The sequence below is a fragment of the Giraffa tippelskirchi genome, chromosome 9 (assembly GCF_054371585.1).
Source record: "Giraffa tippelskirchi isolate mGirTip1 chromosome 9, T2T-mGirTip1v1.2.pri, whole genome shotgun sequence".
In the NCBI taxonomy this organism is placed as follows: Eukaryota; Metazoa; Chordata; class Mammalia; order Artiodactyla; family Giraffidae; genus Giraffa; species Giraffa tippelskirchi.
The window spans coordinates 58,268,332-58,291,678 of record NC_137283.1 but is presented as its reverse complement, the minus strand read 5'-3'; the positions used below and the strand labels follow the sequence as shown (position 1 = coordinate 58,291,678).

The window sequence follows — 23,347 nt, the reverse complement described above, 5'->3', positions numbered from 1 at the left end:
AAGACCCTCTGCGTTAACTTCAGCATCCGGACCATTGTCACAGCTGGCTTTGTGGAGTGTTTCCTCTTGTGGTACATCGTTATTGTTTTGTTTGTGTGTTTAAATTTTTGATTGAACACTGAACTTTTGGGTAAACAAATCAGAACAGTGGGCCCTGCACTATGTATTTATATCGGTGAAGGGTTTTCTTTTGTTCTGTGAGATCCTCGGTACAGGGGGCTGGGTCTCTGATAAGTGCCTTATAGTAGGGTTTCCTTTTTCTTTTCTTTTATCCAAAGTGGAATTTTTTTCTTTAAGGGTAAGATTATTTGGTTTGCGTTTTATATTAATTATTGACAGATAACAAGTCACACATTGAGTGGTTTTAAGCAGTGACTGCCTGTGACGGCGCAGTGGCTGTGGGGCTGGGCTGGTCGTGGCTTGGCCCCTGCCCTGGCCTCTCGCGGCTGCCTGTCAGGCTGCTGGGCCAAGGCTCCTTAGCTCCGCACTGCGGGGTCGTCCCCAGAAGGCAGCCTGTGACCCCAGGTGGGTGGGCTTCACGTCTGTGGGTGAGTGGGGGCCGCTGGACTGGGACCGCGGCTGCGGCCTCCCTGGAGCCTGCTGTCTCTCGCCCGGCTGCTGCTGCGCATCAGGGTTTGGGGGTCACTCCGGGCCCAAGCGCAGGGCCCTGGGACCCTGGGGACCCCCTCAGAGCCTGCGATCCCTGATTCCACTCATCACACCAGGGCCGAGCGCAGGGCCCTGGGACCCTGGGGACCCTCTCAGAGCCCGCGATCCCTGATTCCACTCATCACTCCAGGGCTGAGCGCAGGACCCTGGGACCCTGGGGACCCTCTCAGAGCCCGCGATCCCTGATTCCACTCATCACTCCAGGGCCGAACGCAGGACCCTGGGACCCTGGGGACCCCCTCAGAGCCTACGATCCCTGATTCCGCTCGTCACTCTGGGCCTGAGCGCCGGGCCCAGGACCCTGGTGATCCCCTCAGAGCCCGCGATCCCTGATTCCTGCAGCCTTGCGTGGGCTCTTCTCTTCTGCCCTCTCCTCCCCTCCTCTCCTCCAGCCCCCATGCCCGGTGCCCCTCCATCTGCTCAGACCCCCCCCATCCCCTCCTCTTCTGCTGCCGCCCCCCAGTGCCCCCATCCTGAGCAGACACGGGGCACTGGGCTCAGCTCTGTGCCCTCCCTCGAGTCTCCCAGCCCCTCGTCTCTGTGCTGTGCCCCCGTCTCCTCGTTTCCTCTACTGCCCTCAGCTTGGGGCTTGTCTTAGGCATTTGTCTCCTTGTTTTGAAGGAATTTTAATTTATACTATTTTGTGTGGTGGCTTGCCTGTTCCATAATTTCTTCTTTTTTTAATGAGAAGTTCATTTACCTTTTTAAGCACCTTAAACTTACATGTTTAAATTCCTTTATCAATTGGAAATTTGAACAGTGAGTGAATATTTGATAATGTTAAGGAATTCATTTTTTTTTTTTTTGGTATGCAATGCTGCTGTTTCTGTTTAGGAAAATAGAAGTCTTTATCTGTTAGAAAAATACTGAAATGCGTGCACATGGCGTGATCTGCTATAGGGACTTGGGGGGACAGAGGGTGGACACCAGAGACAAAGCAGGATTTCCCCTTGTTTATCATCTGATGCTTAGTGATGACTGTCTGGTTTTTAAAAAGTATTATACATTTATATTATTCAATATATTTTAATATGATTGTAATATCTGGGTTTATTTAATATTATTTTAATACAGTAACATATTTTTACATAATAAAAAGTTTTTACAAGTTCCGTGTCACAGTGTCCCGTCACGTGAACCTGCAGTGACTGCTGGTTTGCTGACAGCCTTTCTGAGCTTACACTGTTTGGAGTTTGGTTTGCAGGCTTGTTTTGAGCTGAAGCTTTGATTGTGGCCTTTCTTTGTTTCTCTGTTTTCTTGTCTCCTTTCTGAGCATGTTTGAGGCGGCTTACACCCGCCCTGGTACAGGCCCGTCCCGCGCTGCCCAGGTATGGCCTGGGGTTCACGGGCCTGGAGCCTGGGCGTCTGGCCTGAAGGCAAGTTCAAGCAGACTGAGAACCACGGCCTGACGTGGGATCCTCAGGATTTTCACGTCAGCTTCTTGTTCCGGGGGAGCCCTGGGCTCTGGGTGCAAAGCTGGACCCCGCCCAGCCCTGCCCAGGCCTGCGTGCCCGTCTGCTTCGTTGGATGCTCGCATCTTGTCTGTGAGCGTGGCCTGGCCCCCGTGGTCGTCTCTTCCATGTTTGGAGCAGAGCAGGTGCACTGAGTGCGCTCACCTGCTCCCTTGACTGCATCGCGCATCATCCCTGCCCTTCCCTCTCCCTTCAGGGACCATGACCTGCAAGCAGGCCTGCACAGTGGTGACGTTTTACTTCCATGTTGGGCAGAGTGTGCTTTATTCAGTGCTTTTCCCCAGAAGACAGTTGGGAAGCGTCCTTCGGGAGAAGGTGGCCACTGCCCTGCGAGCCCCTGGCCACTGCCATCATCTGTTTTCTGTCTGCTGGGGTCTGAGCCTCATGAAGACAGCACCTTCCCCCCAGCCCCTGCCCCTCCCCGGGGCCCCGCCGCTTCTCAGGCCTGCGTGGCACAGGGCAGCACTGCTGATGTTCTGCTCTGACCTGGGGCCGCCGCCACGAGCCTGCCACGGACTCTTGTCGCCTGTCCCCCAAGCCTGGGTCCCCGTTTGGGCGCTGGTCTGGGTGCCGACACCTGCTCGTTCTACAGCCTCTGCGCCAGGCCAGCCCTCATGCTTCTCAGGCGGAGGCGGGCTGGAGTCCCTGAGTGGGAGGGCCCAAGGGCTCCGGGGACGCAGCCTCCCCACGAGGAGCAGGACGTGCCTGCCCTGTCTGACGCGGCATCCCTGTCCGAGGCCTGCCTGGGGTCGGGGGCTGTTGAGGGTCCACAGCTGGGTGAGGGTGGGGAGGGGGCTGGCCGGGTAGCTCAGCCTCAGCCTGCTGTGACCCTGGGACGGGTCCGTGACCCTGGGCCGTGTGCACTGGCCATTCTCTTTGCTCCGTCAGGAGGCTGAGGGCAGCTGCCCCCCTAGGACGCTGGGTTCCCATGCTGCTCCCTTCAGACCCCTGGCCCAGACACAGGGGGTTTGCTCGGCAGGAGGATGTTGGGCGTGATCTGGTGATACCCGTGCGCGGTGCTTCCTTCCTGTGAGCCCGGGGGCTGTCCAGCTCCCATCCAGGCCCGCATCTGCCCAGACATGATCCCTCCCTGCCCACCCCTGCCCCTGGGGCTTTGAACTTCGGGGCTGCACTGAAACCCCTTTCTCTGCGTCATGATGGGGTCCAGTCACCCTCCTGCCTGTGGAGCCTGTGGGCACCAGGTGCTGGGAACACACTTGCCCGCGTCGGTGCCTCAGGGTCCTCCCTGGATGGCGGGGGGCGGCCTGGCACCGTGTGGGCTTTGGCTCCTAAGTCGCCGACAGCTGACTGGATTCTGCTCTCCCCACAGGCCAGGGAGCTGGAGAGTCAGGAGGCAGAGCTGAGACGCCACGACGCCTTCTGCAAGGAGCAGTTGCGGCGCCTGGAGAGGCAGGTGGGTCCCACGGGTCCAGGGAACTCGCCCCCGCGGTCCGCTCTGGGAGGTGTCGGGAGTGAGGCCTCACGTACAGTAGCCTCATGTGGTTGCTGATTCTCCTGGGAGCGGTAATCAGCAGCCCATCCTGCTTTCCTGAGGGTGAGCCTCTGAGGTGAACGAGACGTGGAGACACAGCACCTGCTCCTTTCCAGGCCCACAGTGACCCTCGAAAAGCCACTCGTAACTTGCTCACTGTTTGGGGGGCTTGCTTTGTTGATCATGATGGCGTTTTCAGACGAACGCCTGAGAATGTGGCGGGGGACGGTTGGAAGGTGAGTGTGTGGCTCTCCCTGTGCCCAAGCCCATGGCCAAGCCCTGGTGCCCACTGTCCCATTGGGTCCTGGAGGCGCCGTCTCGGTTTGGAGCTTCGAGGCTGGCGGTGTCTCGTGGGCTTGACTGCAGCCTGTGGAGCCTCGCCTTGGGGCAGGAGCACGTCGCTGCCTGCTCTGTGGCTGCCCTCCAGGGCCCTCGGTGTCTGGGGTACGCCAGCGTGTGAGGCGCGCAGGCAGCGGGCCACCCTCCTCTGCTGTGTCCTCACCATCCCTTCCACCTGCCCCACATCATTGGTCACGTCCAGACTCCCTACTTGTGCTGAGGGGCCCTTCTTCTAAGTGGGGTCTGCCTACCTGGTCGTGGGCAGTTACTGAAAGTGTCCAGGAGACCCCTGGAGATGCTTAGACACCAGCCCTTCACAACAGGAGCTGGGACTCTGGGGGGTGGGGGGTGGGGCGGGCGAGCCTTCTCCGGGGACAGCTCTGTTTCTGTAACGGGAACTGTTGCTGTTGTATTTTTATATAAATTCGGCCTCATTTGTTGAAGGCTCAGACCTTAACATTCTCAGCTTCTGTGCACACAGCTTCAGGGACTGGCTGTGTCAAGCTCCTCTTTTTTCCTTCCGTCTCCTCTTAAGCTTAGACACTGATGGTGGAAACCCGTTTAGGGACACTGGAACCGCGGCTGGTCATCCTGGACTCCCAGGCGCTGGAAGCTGGTGGGGGGGGCGGGAAGGTCAGGCTCCAAGGCCCTTGCCCCGAGGACACCGTCTGACCTGCCGTGTGCTCGGCATCGTCAAGCAGGAGAACCCGGGGAGCCACGGAGTGCGGCCCTGTGTTCTGGGGAGCAGGCTTTGTGACCCCTGTGTCCCCGCCGTTTACTCTGCAGGACGGCCCAGCCTGTGTGGAGTGTGTGGGAGGCGTGTGAGGCCCCTGCAGCAGCCCCGCGTGAAGGGCTCGCGTCCTGCACGGACAGTCTCCTGTGAGGACACCCCCGCAGGAAAGGCCCAGGTCTTCCCGCTTGTTCCTCTCCTGGCCTTTGGGTCCCCTCGCCTCATCCAGCCCTGCGTTTCCTGATGGTCTCCTGGCCCGGTGGCCACCCCCCTGTCCCCGTCCACAGTTCTCACAGCCTCGTCTGCCCCGTGCCTCCTCGCCCCTCCCTGGACGTCACCTGGTCCGGCCTCGTGTGCCCTTCCCTCTCCCCTCTGCTGGCCCAGCTCAGTCCCCTGGCCCCTGCCCTGGCTCTGCCCCAACGTGGTCGTTTTGCCCCGCTGAGCGCCAGGTCAGGACACCATTCTTACACCAGCCCTGCAGGACCAGCACCAGCCCTGCAGGACCCAGAGCAGAGAGGGGGAGGGAAGGGCCCTCTGTGGACAGCACGCCCAGCGCAGGTCCCTGCAGAGGCAGGCTGTCCCACCTTTGTCAGCAGCAGCTCAGGCCCCCCTCCAGACAGTGGGCGTGGGGCTGGGCAGGCTCCGCCCCCATGGCTGGCAGCCGCCGGCACTGTCCAGGGGTCACGTGGGGCTGTTGTCGTCTGTAGGGACACCAGGGCTCCTGGGAGCATCTTACCCGGAGCCGTTCTGAGTAAACCCTAGTGTCTGCAGGGGTCTCAGAGGTCTCAGAGTCACAGGGTCCTGGCTTCTCAGCTCAAGCAGAGGAAGGCTGGCTTATTCACCCGAGTGAGAGTCTCAAGAAAGCAGTTCACATCTTATGTGAGGTGCTTTGGGATGTACAGTATTCCGGCCTGTCCCCACCTCTGGGAGGACTGTCCCCATGGACTCTGTGGGCCTGGCTTCCTGTTGTTCTCCCAGGAGGAACCCAGGACATCCCGCCTCCTGTTCAGAGGGTCACACCCAGCAAATGTTGGCCTCCGATGAGAACGCCAGGCATCCATAAGGTAAACAGACGACGTGGTGGCACCTGGACGTTGGTTCCCAGCTTGTGGCATTGCCTGGGACAGTGCTGCATCCCTGTGGATGCGCGGGGACACGTGTTGGCTGGTGGAGAAGCTGATAGAAGGTGCTGCCAGTGACCCCTAGAGACACCCCTTCCATCAGGTTTCCACCAGCCCTGGACCCGGAAGCCGTGTTGCAGGCCTTGGGGAGGTGCTTGGGAGGGGCCTGGGGAGCTCAGCGATGGGCACACAGCCAGTGCTCAGGGCAGAGCTGGTGGGAAGCGCGGTCTGGTGGGGGCAGTGAGCCCAGCTGTTGGGCCGTGCACAGTGCGAGGCGGCAGGGCTCCTCTGACCCTGGACAAGCACTTTGGAGGTCTTCCGTCTATCAGTGGTGCCCTGAGCACGCCACCGCCCCACCACCACGGTGAGCACGTGACTGTGAGCACGTGGGTAGCGCTGTCCAGCGTGCTCCTCCCCTGCCCTGTGACCGTCCTCCTGGGAGACACACCGCTTCACAGAGATCTCACAGCAGACTCCAGCCGAGGCAACGCCCTGTTTCTTCTGGATGACTCTCAGACGTGTTAACTGTGGAAGGAAGAATGAGAACTATGAGGAAAGTCAGAAAAAACCTGCATCAGTAGAATTTAAAGGGGGAGAGCAGGCAAGTGAGTCAACAGATGGAGGAGTTGAGCAGAAAGCAGAGAGTGGGTTTAAATGGAATTTGAGAGGCGTCTGAAGGGGTTTTGAAAGGGAAACATGCAGATTACAAAGATTTTAAGTTGCTGGGCTGTGAACGATTAACTGCTGGCTGAGATTCTGAGGCCAAAATCATGCCTCTGTTGAAGTGAGAAAAACGACAGTGGTGTTCAAAACTCCTCAGTTTTCAAAAAGAAACTCAAGAAGGATAAACCAGAAACTAACAAGATTTTTACCTACAAGCAAGGAGTGGGATTGGGCTCAGAAGACAGGGAGGGTGAGGGATGTCTCTGAGTATATTTTTTATAAGTAGTTGGACATTTGAACCATGTTGCTATTTTGCATATTCAAAAAATTAAATCAACAGAGATGGGATTAAAAATTAATAGAAGCAGAACTAAATGAACCCAGCTGTCTGTCAGGTAGATAGCAGCCTGCAGAGAGGGAGCAGCCGGGGGGGATGGCCAGGTTCTTCTTCCCTGCTCCCCCCCAGGGGCAGCCGGGAGCCCTGGATACGGTGAGGGGCCCCGAGGACTGAGAGGAGGAGGAGCAGCAGTGGGGTGGCCCGTGTGCTCACCTGCCCTCCCAGGGCCAGCGTCTCAGGCCCAAGCTGTGGCAGACGGCCGCCCAGGCGGGCTTCTGCTCCCCCAGGTTAAGAGGGAGCCCCCAGCAACACTGGAGTTTGGGGGGTAGCCCCCGACACGTGGCCCCAAGAAGTGTTCTTCATCCCTGGGGGCCAGACATGCATTTCTTCCTGTGAGAGCCCGGGGGTCCTGCCCCAGCAGGCCTGTGGGGCAGCTGGGGGCACTGACCCGGGAGGAGTGCTTCGCCTTGTGGACCAGAGAGAAGGTCCTGCTCCTGCTCCCACCCAGACCGTCCGTGAGCCGCTGGCCAGCAGTGGCCCTGGTGCCTGTAGGCCAGAGACACCTTCCCACCTGGAAACACTGGGGGGGCTGCACTGGCCGGAGGACCCCCAGCAAGTGGCTGCCCCGGGGTCTCAGAGGAACCAGGCGGGTGCAGACGTGCAGTCAAGGCTCTGTTTCCAGATGCCGAGCAGATTCCAAAGGAAACCCAAGGGAAGCTACATCTCCCCTCACAATCGTGAGATCTCTGAAAACTAGAGCAGAAAACTAGAGACAGGACTTGAAAGCAGTCAGGGAAGATTGGTGTTCCTGACACTGATGTGATGGGTGATGGAACCCCGTCTAACATCACTGAGGCCGGAAGGAAGCGGTCTGTTACCAAGTCCTGAAAGAAAACTCTGAACTGTGAATTCTACACCCACCAAACGTATCCTTCAGCAATGAGGAGGAAATGACGTTCTCAGGTCACAGAGAGCTGGGAGAAGGTGTGGCCGCCCAGTGTACCTGTAAAGAGTGGCAAAGTAAGTTCTTGAAACAAAGAAAAGGATGAAAGAAACAATTTGGGAATATGAACAAAAAAGAAATAACAGAAAACAAATTAAAAGTGCAGATAAATACAAGGTTATCTTTTGTCACAGTAATTTTTAAAATATATTTGATTGTTAAAAAAGGTAACAAGTTATGATGTGAGACAAATGCATATACAGAAATGCATATATATATATATACACATATAAATACATACATATATATATATATACACACACATATATATATATATACAGTCTGCATACATCCAAGCAGACTGTAGACAGTGGAGAAGACGAAGGAATATAAGTGAGGTAAGGCTTGCAGACATTACTCTGGGTGGTTGAGCGTCAGTAGCAGCAGGTTGTATGTTACGTGTGTGTTGTGATATTACACAGCGCAGCAGCTGAGAAAGTTAGATGAAGCAGTCACTCAGACACACTATTAGTAAGTCAGATGTTTAACCCACAGGAAGAAAGAAGAGAGAAACAACGGAGGAACAGAGAGAACAAACAGAAAATATGTAATGAAACGCTGTACTTAAGCTCTGGCTGTCAGTAATCATCCTAAAGGTAAATGGTCTAAATAACCCAGTGAACACTGGAGGTTGAGAGACGATCTCTCTCTCTCACACACACATGCGCTCACAGAGCTGCACTGTCTATAAGAAACTCGAACACAGTGCCAGATGCAAAGGAAAAGGGTGAGAGAAAATATATCTTGTAAACATCGATCCAGAAAACCAGGGGATATCAGATACAGTGCTTCAGAGCAAAGAGACTCACTAGGCACAAGGGAGGACTTGCGTGATGAAAGGATTAGTCCACCAGGAGGGCACTGCGATCCTCGGTGAGTCTGCACCAAAGAGAGGCTTTACATCGTGGAGCGGAAACGAGTGGTGCAGAAGCAATCTCAAATCAGGGTCTGAGTCCTTACCACCCTCTTCACGGCAACAGATAGAAAACCAGCGAGGGTATAAAGGGTCCAAATGACATATAATCCAACAACAGCAAAATTCATATATTTTCAAGCACCTGTGAGACCAAGATAGTCTGTATCATGGGCCATTATACTAACCATAACAAATTTGAAAGACTTGAAACCAGCATATCAAAATATATGGGCTACAACTTAAAGCAGGGTTGAATGGGAAATCCCTCAATTAGAAAAGTTTCAAAATCTCAAGAAATTAGGAAAAGAACAGCAAAATAAACCCCAAGCGAGTAGAAGAAAGGAAATAATAAAAGATAACAAAAAATATAATCATGAGATGAAAACACCCGAGAGAATTAATGGAACAGAACACTGGTTCTTGGGAAGAAAAACTGATAAAATTGATAGCCTCCAGCAGGAATGAGAAGGTGTGGAGAAGACATGCGCCCCCGCAGCAGTGAAGCGGGCTGAGTCCCCATGGACGCCATGGCCACGTGAAGGGAATGGAGAAGCCCCGCCTCACGCTTGTAGAGTCTGTGATGGAGAAGAAATGGACCAGTTCTCAGAAAGCGTGCTGAGTCCCCATGGATGCCACAGCCACGCGAAGTGGGTGGAGAAGCCCTGCCTCATGCTTGTAGAGTCTGTGATGGAGAAGAAATGGGGCAGTTCTCGGAGAGCGGGCTGTGTCCCCACAGACACCGCGGCCACGTGAAGCGGGTGGAGAAGCCCCACCTCAGGCTTGTAGAGTCTGTGATGGGAGAAGAAATGGGCCAATTCTCTGAAACCATAAACTGCTAAAACTCAGCCCAGATGAGGGTGATACACAGAATAGTCCTGTAACCTCTGAAGAAATGGACTTCATGACTATAAGACTCCAGGAGAAGAACTCTCCAGGCCAGATGGTTTCTCTGGAGATCTCTACAAAGAAGAATTAAGACCAATTTTACACAATCTCTTCTAGAAAGCAGATGCTCAGGGGAAACTTCCCAATTCATTTCATGAGGCCATATTTGTCAGACAAGCAGTGTTACCAAACCAAAGACAAGGGAAAACTACAGAGCAATGTCTCTCATGAAATTAGACACAAAAGTCCTCAACCAAAGTTTACTAACCAAATTCATCAATGTATGAAAAAAATTATACACCATGTATGTGTACATCACAGTATACAAAGTGGGGTTTATTCTGGGTGTGCACTGGGTCAGTGTCTGAAAATCAGTGAGCTCTGTCGTATCTAACAATCTAAGAGAAAAATCATAGGATCATATTAATTGATCCAGAGAAGTATTTGACAAAAATCAGCTCTATTCATGATTTAAAAAAACCCTTAGAAAATCAGGAGTGCTTCTCCAGAATAGATCACATCCTGGGCCATAAATCTAGTCTTGGTAAATTCAAAAAAATTGAAATCATTCCAAGCATCTTTTCTGACCACAATGCAGTAAGATTAGATGTCAATTACAGGAGAAAAACAATTAAAAACTCCAACACATGGAGGCTGAACAACACACTGCTGTATAACCAACAAATCATGGAAGAAATCAAAAAAGAAATCAAAGTATTCATAGAAACAAACAAAAATGAAAACACAACAACCCAAAACCTATGGGACACTGTAAAAGCAGTGCTAAGGGGAAGATTCATAGCAATACAGGTTCACCTCAAGAAACAAGAAAAAAGCCAAATAAATAACCTAACTCTACACCTAAAGCAACTAGAGAAGGAAGAAATGAAGAACCCCAGGGTTAGTAGAAGGAAAGAAATCTTAAAAATTCTTTAAGGGCAGAAATAAATGCAAAAAATAAAAAATAAAAACAGACCATAGCAAAAATCAACAAAGCCAAAAGCTGGTTCTTTGAGAAGATAAATAAAATTGACAAGCCAGTAGCCAGACTCATCAAGAAACAAAGGGAGAATCAAATCAACAAAGTTAGAAATGAAAATGGAGAGATCACAACAGACAACACAGGAATACAAAGGATCATAAGAGACTACTGTCAGCAACTATATGCAAATAAAATGGACAAATTGGAAGAAATGGATAAATTCTTAGAAAAGTATGACTTCCCAAAACTGAACCAGGAAGAAATAGAAAATCTCAACAGACCCATCACATGCACGGAAATTGAAACTGTAATCAGAAATCTTCCAGCAAACAAAAGCCCAGGACCAGATGGCTTCACAGCTGAATTCTACCAAAAATTTAGAGAAGAGCTAACACCTATCCTACTCAAACTCTTCCAGAAAATTGCAGAGGAAGGTAAACTTCCAAACTCATTCTATGAGGCCACCATCACCCTAATACCAAAACCTGACAAAGATGCCGCAAAAAAAGAAAACTACAGGCCAATATCACTGATGAACATAGATGCAAAAATCCTTAACAAAATCCTAGCAAACAGAATCCAACAACATATTAAAAAGATCATACATCATGACCAAGTTGGCTTTATCCCAGGGATGCAAGGATTCTTCAATATCTGCAAATCAATCAATGTAATACACCACATAAACAAATTGAAAAATTAAAACCATATGATTATTTCAATAGATGCAGAGAAAGTCTTTGACAAAATTCAACATCCATTTATGATAAAAACCCTCCACAAAGCAGAAATAGAAGGAACATACCTCAACATAATAAAAGCTATATATGACAAACCCACAGCAAACATTATCCTAAATGGTGAAAAAATGAAAGCATTTCCCCTAAAGTCAGGAACAAGACAAGGGTGCCCACTCTCACCACTACTATTCAACATAGTTTTGGAAGTTTTGGCCACAGAAATCAGAGCAGAAAAAGAAATAAAAGGGATCCAGATTGGAAAAGAAGAAGTAAAACTCTCACTGTTTGCAGATGACATGATCCTCTACATAGAAAACCCTAAAGACTCCACCAGAAAATTACTAGAGCTAATCAATGAATATAGTAAAGTTGCAGGATATGAAATTAACACACAGAAATCCCTTGCATTCCTATACACTAACAACGAGAAAACAGAGAAATTGAAGAAACAATTCCATTCACCATCACAACGAAAAGAATAAAATACTTAGGAATATATCCACCTAAAGAAACAAAAGACCTATATATAGAAAACTTAAAACACTGGTGAAAGAAATCAAAGAGGACACAAATAGATGGAGAAATATACCGTGTTCATGGATTGGAAGAATCAATATAGTGAACATGAGCATACTACCCAAAGCATGGCAGAAAGTGAAGAAGAACTAAAGAGCCTCTTGATGAAAGTGAAAGAGGAGAGTGAAAAAGTTGGCTTAAAGCTCAACGTTCAGAAAACTAAGATCATGGCATCTGGTCCCATCACTTCATGGGAAATAGATGGGGAAACAGTGTCAGACTTTATTTTTGGGGGCTCCAAAATCACCGCTGATGGTGATTGCAGCCATGAAATTAAAAGACGCTTACTCCTTGGAAGGAAGGTTATGGCCAACCTAGATAGCATATTTAAAAGCAGAGACATTACTTTGCCAACAAAAGTCTGTCTAGTCAAGGCTATGGTTTTTCCAGTGGTCATGTATGGATGTGAGAGTTGGATGGTGAAGAAAGCTGAGCGCCGCAGAATTGATTCTTTTGAACTGTGGTTTTGGAGAAGACTCTTGAGAGTCCCTTGGACTGCAAGGAGATCCAATCAATCCATCCTAAAAGAGATCAATCCTGGGTGTTCATTGGAAGGACTGATGTTGAAGCTGAAACTCCAATACTTTGGCCACCTTATGCGAAGAGTTGACTCATTGGAAAAGACCCTGATGCTGGATGGGATTGGGGGCAGGAGGAGAAGGGAACGACAGAAGATGAGATGGTTGGATGGCATCACCAACTCGATGGACATGGGTTTGGGTAGACTCCGGGAGTTGGTGATGGACAGAGAGGCCTGGCGTGCTGCAATTCATGGGGTCGCAAAGAGTCGGACACAACTGAGTGACTGAACTGAACTGAACTGACCCAAAGCAATCTATAGATTCAATGCAATCCCTATCAAGCTACCAATGGTATTCTTCAGAGAACTAGAACAAATAATTTCACAATTTGTATGGAAATACAAAAAACCTCGAATAGCCAAAGAAATCTTGAGAAAGAAGAATGGAACTGGAGGAATCAACCTGCCTGAGTTCAGGCTCTACTACAAAGCCACAGTCATCAAGACAGTATGGTACTGGCACAAGGACAGAAATATAGATCAATGGAACAAAATAGAAAGCCCAGAGATAAATCCACGTACCTATGGACACTTACCTTTGACAAAGGAGACAAGAATATACAATGGAGAAAAGACAATCTCTTTAACAAGTGGTGCTGGCAAAACTGGTCAACCACTTGTAAAAATGAAACTAGAACACTCTCTAACACCATACACAAAAATAAACTCAAAATGGATTAAAGATCTAAATGTAAGACCAGAAACTATAAAACTCCTAGAGGAAAGCATAGGCAAAACACTCGCCGACATAAACCACAGCAGGATCCTCTGTGACCGACCTCCCAGAATATTGGAAATAAAAGCAAAAATAAACAAATGGTACCTAATTAAACTTAAAAGCTTTTGCACAACAAAGGAAACTATAAGCAAGGTGAAAAGACAGCCTTCAGAATGGGAGAAAATAATAGCAAACTAAGCAACGGACAAGCAATTAATCTCAAAAATATACAAGCAACTCCTGCAGCTCAATTCCAGAAAAATAAACGACCCAATCAAAAAGTGGGCCAAAGAACTAAACAGACATTTCTCCAAAGAAGACATACAGATGGCTAACAAACACATGAAAAGATGCTCAACATCACTCATTATCAGAGAAATGCAAATCAAAACCACAATGAGGTACCATTTCACACCCATCAGAATGGCTGCTATCCAAAAGATTACAAGAAATAAATGCTGGAGAGGGTGTGGAGAAAAGGGAACCCTCTAACACGGTTGGTGGGAATGCAAACTAGTACAGCCACTATGGAGAACAGTGTGGAGATTCCTCAAAAAACTGGAAATAGAACTGCCATATGACCCAGCAATCCCACTGCTGGGCATACACACTGAGGAAACCAGAATTGAAAGAGACACGTGTACCCCAATGTTCATTGCAGCACTGTTTATAATAGCCAGGACATGGAAGCAGCCTAGATGTCCATCAGCAGACCAATGGATAAGGAAGCTGTGGTACATATACACAATGGAATATTACTCAGCCATTAAAAAGAATACATTTGAATCAGTTCTAATGCGGTGGATGAAACTGGAGCCTATTATACAGAGTGAAGTAAGCCAGAAAGAAAAACACCAAACAGTATACTAACACATATATATGGTATTTAGTCAATCAGTAAAGATAACCCTGTATGCGAGACATCAAAAGAGACACAGATAAATACAACAGTATTATGGACTCTATGGGAGAGGGCGAGGGCGGGATGATATGGGAGAATGGCATTGAAGCATGTATATTATCATATGTGAAACGAATCGCCAGTCCAGGTTCGGCGCACGATACAGGGTGCTCGGGGCTGGTGCACCGGGATGACCCAGAGGGATGGGATAGGGAGGGAGGTGGGAGGGGGGTTCTGGAAGGGGAACACATGTACACCCATGGTGGATTCATGTCAGTGTATGGCAAAACAAATACAATATTGTAAAGTTAAAAAATAGATAAATAAACTAATTAAAAAAAAATCAGGAGTGGAAGAGAACCACCTTAACTGGTTAGCATGAGACAAGAGACAGACAAGTCCCCAAACCCTTAGCTGACAGCAGAGACAAAGGTGAGACTCTAAATGTCCGTCCCCCACGTGGGAGCGGGGTGGCCATCACCAGGCAGGCACCAGCCTGAGTGAGACAAGGAGGAGAAAACGAAGGCTGTAGGTCAGAAGGGAAGGAACAAGACAGTCCCTGCTTTCATGTGACCCGACCATCTTCATGGATGACCAGAGGAGCCCAACAGAAGAAAAGAAAATCCTGAAATGAATGAAGGCATTAGCAAGGTCACCAGACACAAGATCCACACACAAGCATCCACTGCATTACAGACCGCTGTGTGCCAGCAACATCTGGATCCTGAGATTAAAGCCAGCAAAAGCAAGATCCATAAGCAGACCTCATCAAAATAAAAACTTTGGTTCTATGGAAGACCCCGTGAGGAGGATGAAAAGAGGAGCTACAGATGGGGGAAAACATTTGCAAAGCACACCCCAAACAGCCCTGTGTGGGCTGTGATCTAGAATATTGAAGATACTCTGACAGCACTCCCCAAAATTAAATATATAAAAGCCCACAATCCAATTAGAAAAATCCACCGTGGGGATATATAGATGGCAGATGAGCACATGAGAAGAGTTTCCCAACCATTAGCTGTTAGAGATGCAGATTAGACCTGCAGTTAGACGGCACTGCGTACCTGTTGGGGCGGCAGACAGCTTTCCTTGTGAAATGCTGAGGGGTGTTCAGAGCACAGCGAGGCCACGCGCGTCCACACGGGACACGGGAGCTGGCCTGAGAGCGGTCCCCCGAGCCGGAGCAGACGCCTTGTGCGCACGACACAGTGGGTGATGACAGACAACGGTTATAACATGGTGGATCTTGAAAAGAAAATCTAAGCCCAAACTGATACAAAACCCTCCAGAAACAGGAGGAAAGGACAGGAAAACTGTCTTTACAAAAGAACAACTGATCGACGTGGAGGGAATGATGGACTGTCACCCGTTCACCGCTGTTGTGGTGAGAATTAATTCAGGCAAAAGCCGTGACTTGCGTGTTGGGAGGGAGTCTTCCAGCACCCCTCCTCAGCTCACGTGGCCGAGGTTCTCCCCTAAACTGAGGCGTCCAGCGGCTGTCTGCCAGGCTCACGGGCTCTGAGTCGGGGGCTCATGAGGAACAGCTCCTCTCTGCTTCCAGTGGTCGGGAGTCTCCTGTGGGCATGAACGGTCCCCGCTGCGGTAGCTGTCCAGTGTTTGTCTAAAAAATCAGAGTTCCTCCGCTCTCGGGGCACCTGGCTGAAGTGTTTGGGGGCTGAAGTGCCATGGTGACTAAAGCAACTCAAGTGGCTTCAGGAGGAGAGAGCAGGTGAGCAGGTGGACAGGCGGGCCCCCAAGCCCTGCTATCCTCTCCCCCTCCTCAAGCAGACGGCCCCCAGCCTGTGTGGGCGGCTGTCACGTGCTGCTTGGGCTGGAAGTGGTCTTTTGGGGGTGTATCTTGCGTCTTATGTACTTATTCGCTCTCTTCTTGGTCTTTCAAGTTGCTCAGAGCCTGTTGTGGACCCATGTGCCGGCTGCCAGGCCTCCAAGCACAGCCCAGCAACATGGACCCCAAGCCTGTCCCACTTAAGAGCTCCTGCTGGTTCACTGTCTCCGCGTCTGTTGGGCTTTATTTGTGGATATGAACATAGGACCTTTTAAAAGGTCCTATGCACCCAGACTTTAGGCTTCCACGAGAACCCGCTGGCTTTCCGGGGTGCTGTGACGTCTCCTGTTGGTGTTTGCAGACCCCGAGAGCAAACATGCATGGGGTTCTCATGCATGTTCTGTGCCCATGCTGTGGAGCTCCTGTCTCAGCTGGTTGAGGTGTCCTTTGTGTAGAAGGAGCTAAAGCCTCGCTTGCATCTGGTGCTCTGTGTGTCGAGTTCTTCCACGGAGGAGGCTCCGGGCAGACTGCCTGGTGCATCCAGCTCCCAGCCTCAGTGGACTCTGCCTGCAGAACCAGCACGGTGAGCTGTGTGACAGCACTCAGGGCTGGCATACAGCAGGCGCTCATCACAGCCTGGTTTCCTCGTGTGGATAAAGTCAGAGCGGAAAGAAGGAAACCCTTTTCCAGAGTCTCCTACAAGCATTCGTAAACACTTAGCGAGAGCCTTTATGGTGCTTTAATTGAGTTAGTCATTTTTTCGCAGTAATGGAGGGAATTCTCTTTAACTTAGGTAATAATCTACACTTCATATACATTGAGTCAACAAAGGTCTGTATAGTCAAAACTATGGTTTTTCCAGTAGTTGTGTATGGTTGTGAGAGTTGGACCATTAAGAAGGCTGAACATTCAGAAAACTAAGATCATTGCCTCCAGTCCCATCATTTCATGGCAAATAGATGGGGAAACAATGGGGAAAAATTAAGAGACTTAATTTCCTTGGGCTCCAAAATCACTGCAGATGGTGACTGCAGCCATGAAATTAAAAGACGCTTGCTCCTTGGAAGAAAAACTATGACCAACATAGACAGCATATTAAAAAGCAGAGACATTACTTTGCCAACAAAGGTCTGTCTAGTCCAAGCTATGGTTTTTCCAGTACTCATGTATGGATGTGAGAGTTGGACTATAAAGAAAGCTGCTGCTGCTAAGTCGCTTCAGTCGTGTCCAACTCTGTGCGACCCCATAGACGGCAGCCCACCAGGCTCCCCCGTCCCTGGGATTCTCCAGGCAAGAATACTGGAGTGGGCTGCCATTTCCTTCTCCAATGCATGAAGGGAAAAGTGAAAGTGAAGTCGCTCAGTCGTGTCTGACTCTTAGCGACCCCATGGACTGCAGCCTACCAGGCTCCTCCGTCCATGGGATTTTCCAGGCAAAAGAAAGCTGAGCGCTGAAGAATTGATGCTTTTGAACTGTGGTGTTGGAGAAGACTCCTGAGAGTCCCTTGGACTGAAGGATCCAACCAGTCCATCCTAAAGGAAATCAGTCCTGAGTGTTCATTGGAGGGACTGATATTGAAGCTGAAACTCCAATACTCTGGCCACCTGATGGGAAGAGCTGATTCATTTAAAAAGACCCTGATGCTGGGAAAGATTGAAGGCAGGAGGAGAAGGGGGTGACAGAGGGTGAGATGGTTGGATGGCATCACTGACTCGATGGACATGAGTTTGAACAAGCTCAAGCTCAAACTCAAACCAGGAGATGGTGAAGGATAGCGGAGCCTGGCGTGCTGTAGTCCATGGGGTCGCAAAGAGTCGAACATGCCTGGGCAACTGAACAACAGCAGCAGCACATTGAGCTGTGTTATCCCCACAAAGCCTGCTGTCTGGCAGCATTTTGAAGTTGTCCTGATATCAGAAGTTGGCGTCAGAGGAGGTGACAGCATGCAGAAGGCTCACCCGTTTAGGAGGAGCAGGAGTAGGCCTGTCTCTGCACAGCTGACTATGGGCGTGGATGTGTTCCCAGTCACCTCGGAGGCGACAGGGCCCTTGAGACAGTCCGCCCTCTTTCTTCCTTTGATTTTCTTTTAAAAGTTCTCAAACTGCAGGTATCAAGCCGCTGGGAAACGTAGTGCTCCTCTGTAGTTTGCAGTTTGGGAATAAAGCCAGGTTTTTCAGAGGGTGGAGTTCTTTGTGGAGTAACAGCCACGGCTGATGGCACAGCGTTGTCAGCAGCAAAGCAGGCTTAGCCTCAGGCTCACTTTGGGTGCCCGGGGGACCCCCCCGGGAACTTCTTTAAACACCGATGCCTGGGCCTACCCCAGACCACCCCCCACCAGCCCACAGGCTGCACTCAGACGGCCCTGTGGCTCCAGGGCTGAGGCCTGCAGGTGTGAGGCTACAAGGATGGGGAAACACGGAGGGCAGGACCCCACCGAGGGCACCGGGACTTTAGAAAACAGCTGTTCTACCCGTGGGGGCCCTGGTTCTGTACCCCTGTGCTCCCAGGCGTCCCGGGCACTGAGGTCTGCGGGAGCTCGCTGACCAGCAGTGCCTGGGCCAGTCCGCCTGTCAGAGAGGCTGAGAGCGCAGCTGCTGCAGGCCCCTGACCTGGTCTCCAGTGGGCCCCACACCCCGGCTGACCGCACGGGGACGCTTTCAGCCGTGGGGCCATGTTCTGGGAAGCAGGTGTCAGCAGTCACTGCCGCAGGAGCATCCTCTGGGCCCGGGGCCCTGTCTCAATGCCAAGCACCCCTGCATGGGGAGCCTGGTCAGTACCCCTGTGGCCTGAGTCCCTTCCCCGTGTGGCTCCTGGTCCTCCAGCTGTCCATGGCAGGGAGAAGCTGGAGTGTTAAGGGAGCGGTCCTGGGACCTTGAGCCTGCGGCCCTTTGCTCGGGGTTGGGTCACCAGTAAGTCACAGAAGTGGAGTTAAATTTTGTCTCTTCATTTTGAAAAATTCTTTTTAATTTTCTGTTGTGCTGTGCATTTTGTTTTCAAACTAATTAGCTATTCATTTAGCCAAATATGTTTCTGCAAGTGTGAGAACCAGCTGACCCGCGTGGAGGCCTGGCTGGCTGCCAGGCTTTTGTGAGGACAGAGCTGCCCGCCTGGCGGCCAGCCTCCCTCCACCATCGCAGAGCTCGCATGCCCCAGCCCCTCGCCTGCGTTCCCAGCCTGGGCCGACCCCCGTCCTGAAGGGCCCTGTCACAGAGCGCGAGCATAGACCCCGTGCCACGTGGGCCTAGTGCTGTGTGTGTGTGTGCCCATGTGTCTACACTGATATCTACAGGGAGACTGTCCACACAGAGCTGCCCAGGACGCTGGTTTTCTCCCCCTTGTGAGGGCGAGCAGCAGCCCCAGCCACACTCAGCAGCCCCTCGACGTGCGAGGACGCTCAGCCCGGCCCAGGGGAGCCCGGGCCTCGGGAGGCTGCAGCAGGAAGCGGCAGGGCGCCTCCTCTCTGACTGTTCCTGAGAGCAGGTGTTCACAGGGGGCTCTCACCTAAAGCCAGCGCCACACTCCAATTAGCAGTTCACAGTGCGGCCAGGCCCCGCCAGCAGCCTGTCAGCGGGTGAGGAAAGAGGACGTGGAAGGATCCAGGCTGTGAGGGGGCCTGGCGGGAGGGGGCCCCAGGGAAAGCCCCGCTCTGGGCCTGGAGGGCCCGTTAGTTGGCTGGTCCCAGCCTGGGGGTCCACCTGAAGCCCCTGGCCCGTGTCCCCATGTGTTGTTCGCTTCTCCGGCTGCAGAGCAGGGCTGTGGCTGTCTTTCCTCTCTCCTGAAGTGTTCGGTGAGATGCTGTCTCCTGGGGGAGGGTCCGAGCCCCTCATCCTGGCCTGGCCCTCCGCTGGCCCTCCTCCGGCCCGGCTCTCGGCTCTCAGCCCAGACTGTGTGCCCCGTGTCCCCGTGCCCTGGGGGATCTGCCCTGCTTCCCCCTCAGCCACTCCTGGGGGCCGTTGTTTGGGCACCGCCAGTGCCAGCAGCTCTGGGCATGGATGGGGCGACACAGCTGGAACTCCCTCCTGTGGGGAGCTTTCTTCCGGGAAACGCAGCCTCCCTTCCAGGGACTTCCCTTGGCTGCCGTGCGTTGGGGTGTTCAGTGTGTAAGACTTTCATCGTTTCCTCTGTGCAGGCCCACCCACCCCGAGCGTTTTAAACACACCGTCTCCATGGCCCCTGCGGCAGTTCCCGCGACATTACAGGGAGGGCCCCTGTGACCACCCTCAGGGCACAGGGAAGCAGAGCCGCGGGCCCCCTGGGGCTCCAGCTGCCAGGGGTCCTCATGCAGGAGTGGCACCCCGCCCTCTCTTTTGATCTGAGAACCCAGGCCCTTGGAGAAATCAGACAGGATGAAATATGGAAACTGCTCACGAAGTAATTGAAGAAACACTGTGACTCTTAAAGCCCGTGGAGATAAGGCTCACACCTTCTTACTCACGTTATTTAATTTTTAATGGCAGCTTTAATTAATGGAGATGAGGTCTTCTGGTTTCAGACTCACTCTGAGCAGCGGGAACAGGGGAGGCCGGCTGTTCACGGGCGGAGGAGGGGGCTCTGAAATCCTTGGGTCTGCTTTAGGGGACAGGCGACCACCAGGTGCAGGAGACGCAGTGCCACTGGGTTCCGGGGCAGCAGGGCTGGGTCGTCATGGCGCCACCAGACGGAGAAATGAAGCCTTGCCGTCCCGGTGGTCTGGCTGCGGGGGGACCCCCGGCACGGTGGGGCGGGGGTGGATTCCCCGTCCTTCCCGAAGCCCGTCCGTGGAGCTTGTGCGGGTCTTGCTCTCACTGGCTGCAGGCTCAGAAGACACACCTTGCTGTGGCCCCAGGAGGCTGGGTGGACGCAGGGCGCTGCTCGCTCCAGGCAGGTCGAAGGGCAGGCAGAGGCGGGCCTCTGAGTCCTGAGGTCCTGGAGGCAACGGCTCTGGGGTTATCGGTGCATCTCGGCCTGCGGGCTCTTCCTGTGACAGACCTCACCCGACACAGGCCAAGACCACAGCCTGCCCAGCTGCGGACCCAGGTCCCCGCGGCCAGGCCGTGCGTGGAGGCGCAGGTCGGAGCCCCTGGGCCCATCCAGCCACACGACTCCCTGGGGAAGGCCGGGCGTCAGCACGTCCCCGCAGGGGAGCCTGAGGGGGTGAGGGGAGCCCCGTTCCTTTCCTTCCTGTTGCGCTGAGTGTTCAGCCCCACCGCTCATCGGGGGGCCTGAGCTGTGTCCCGGTCAGAGGGGAGGGATGTGCTGGGGGAGCCGGGGCTCATGTCGTCGCTGGGGTGGGGGCCTGCGCCCAACAGCTGGCCCCCCAGTGCGGCCCAGAGCCGATTCCTGCCCCTCCTGAGCCCCGCTGCTCCTCGGAGCCCCTTCCACGTGCCCGCCAGGAGGCGGCTCCCCGGGCCGAGGGGCCAGCATAGGGCTGAGGGCCTGGTCCTGGTGCCCCCCCATCACCCCAGCCCCTGAGGATGGGGTCTGAGGGGCTGGCGCCCACCCTGCCCAGCTCTGTCCCGGCCTCCTGTCGCCTCCTCTGGTCCAAGGGGTCCAGGGCGCCTGTGTCTGCCATGGAGCTGGAGTCGCAGTGCTGGGCTGGGAGGCTGACAGGCCGCAGGGGCTCCACGACTGTGGGTGCCTTCACCCCCTCACCTGCTGCTCACAGGGCCTGTGTGACCCGTGCCCGCGGGAGCTGGAAGGCCAGAGCCTGTGTCTGCCCATCCGTAGCACAGGGTGACCAGCTCTCCTGCAGTGTGGGCCCAGGCCTGTGCAGGCCAGCCAGGCACCTAGCTGCTGTCTGAAGGCAGCCCTGGGTCAGGCTTCTCCCGCGGCGTCTTGGGAGACGTCGAGCCCTCTTGTGGCCTCACGGGAGCTGGTGTTGGGGGCAGTCGTGCGTGGGTCTCCCCTGGAAGTGTGGCGTGTGGGCTGCTGGCCCAGTGGGCTGAGGCCGCTTGCCCACCACAGAGAAGTGGGGAGACTGACTGGGGATGCCCCCGCCCCGCTGGCCCATGCAGCATGTGCCCAGGGCCTGCGGGCCCTGCAGTGAGGCCAGCGTCCTGGGCTGGGGTTGGGCACCTGCACCTGGGGTGTGGCTTTGGGTAAGTCGCTTCAGATCTCTGGGCAGCAGAGCCCTGTAAGACGGGCTTGCACCAGACGGAGGCTCAGCAGGCGCCCCGAGGGACAGGGAACGTCCTGGGCTGGGGGCCCCCGCAGTCTCTAGGTGCCTGTGTAGCCCCAGAGCAGCCTGTGCTGTGAGGTCACGAGTCGCATGTGTGACTATGTGTCGATAAAGCTCTCTTAGAGGTGGGGGAGGGCCCCGCTCGTGGGGGTGCGACACCCAGGCCAGGGTCTGTGTGTCGTGGCGGCCGCGGCCAGTCTTGCGGCGCCAGGCCCGCCTGCTGTACTGTCAGGGGACCGGCTCTGTGGGCTTGGCGGGGCGGCAAGCGGGGTGCAGGGAGGCCTCCACGGTGACCGGGCGGCTCTGTGCTCTCTCCGCAGAACCTCGAGACATACAGGCTGTCGTCACAGCAGTTCCACGAGGCAGCCACGAAGGTGGAGGGCACCATCAAGTAAGAGCCCCTCCTCCTCCCCGCGAGCTCAGCCATGTCTAAAAACTGCCCCTCGGGGAAACCCGCCCCTGCACCTCATCCCGGGCTTCTGGAGGAACACTGACGGGACGCGTCCCTTCCTGTTCCGAGGCCCCCGCGTCTGTCTCGTGCCAGGGGTCGGGGCAGAGCCACTCCAGGCCCAAGTCCTGCGTGTCCTGTGGGCTCAGACCCCCAGGGAGTCAAGAAGGGGTGCTACTGGCCCCGTGGTCCTGGGGGTTCTGGGGTGGCCTGGCCCTGAGCCACACGCCTCTGCAGGACACTGGTCGGGGGAGCTCGGGCAGCATAGGGCTGAGCCACAGCGTCGTGTCTGTCCTCCTGAAGGGGGGGCCTGGGGGCGGAGCGTCAGGAAACGGCGCAGCCTGAGGCAGACGCAGCTGTTACTTGGGGTGCAGACCTGGGAGGGTCCGCAGGGCCCCGTGGGACCGGACAGCGGGCCTCGCACGGTGACAAGGGCGCGGCTCTGCTGACCTCCCAGGGCCCATGTCGTCTCCAGGCCCGCGTGCCTCAGGCTAGAACGAGGGCTCCAGGAAGCGTGGTGATTGTGGCTCTCTGTGCACGGCTGTGAGAGGTCTAGGCAGCAGTCCGCAGGCCCCAGCGGAAGGCTGCAGTGCTAGAACCCGGGAGCCCTCTGTCCCGAGGGTCCACCTCCAGAGAAACGGTGTGCAGGGCCCAGGCTGGCCACTGCCGCCCCGGGGCTTCTTGCGTGCTCTCCGGAGGCCATAGGTATTATCGCCCAGGAGCACAGGACCTGGGTCCCTGGTGTGGTCAGACCCCAGGGAGTCGAGGGCCCTGGTTCTGGGGCTTCTCTGCTGTCCAGCCTCTGGGAAGTTGGGGGTACACCCTTGGCAGT

The 23,347-nt window shown here is 53.6% G+C and overlaps 1 protein-coding gene across 3 annotated transcripts in view; it reads left to right on the top strand.

Moving 5' to 3' along the window:
- The window catches only part of CHCHD6 (coiled-coil-helix-coiled-coil-helix domain containing 6), a 108,746-nt gene that overhangs the window by 76,809 nt on the left and 8,590 nt on the right, over positions 1 to 23,347 (top strand). For all 3 annotated transcript variants that reach the window (XM_081526625.1, XM_081526622.1, XM_081526624.1), the window contains 2 exons: positions 3,472 to 3,555; positions 22,388 to 22,458. In XM_081526625.1, the coding sequence (XP_081382751.1) occupies positions 3,472 to 3,555; positions 22,388 to 22,458 (155 nt within the window). The remainder of the gene's footprint in view (positions 1 to 3,471; positions 3,556 to 22,387; positions 22,459 to 23,347) is intronic.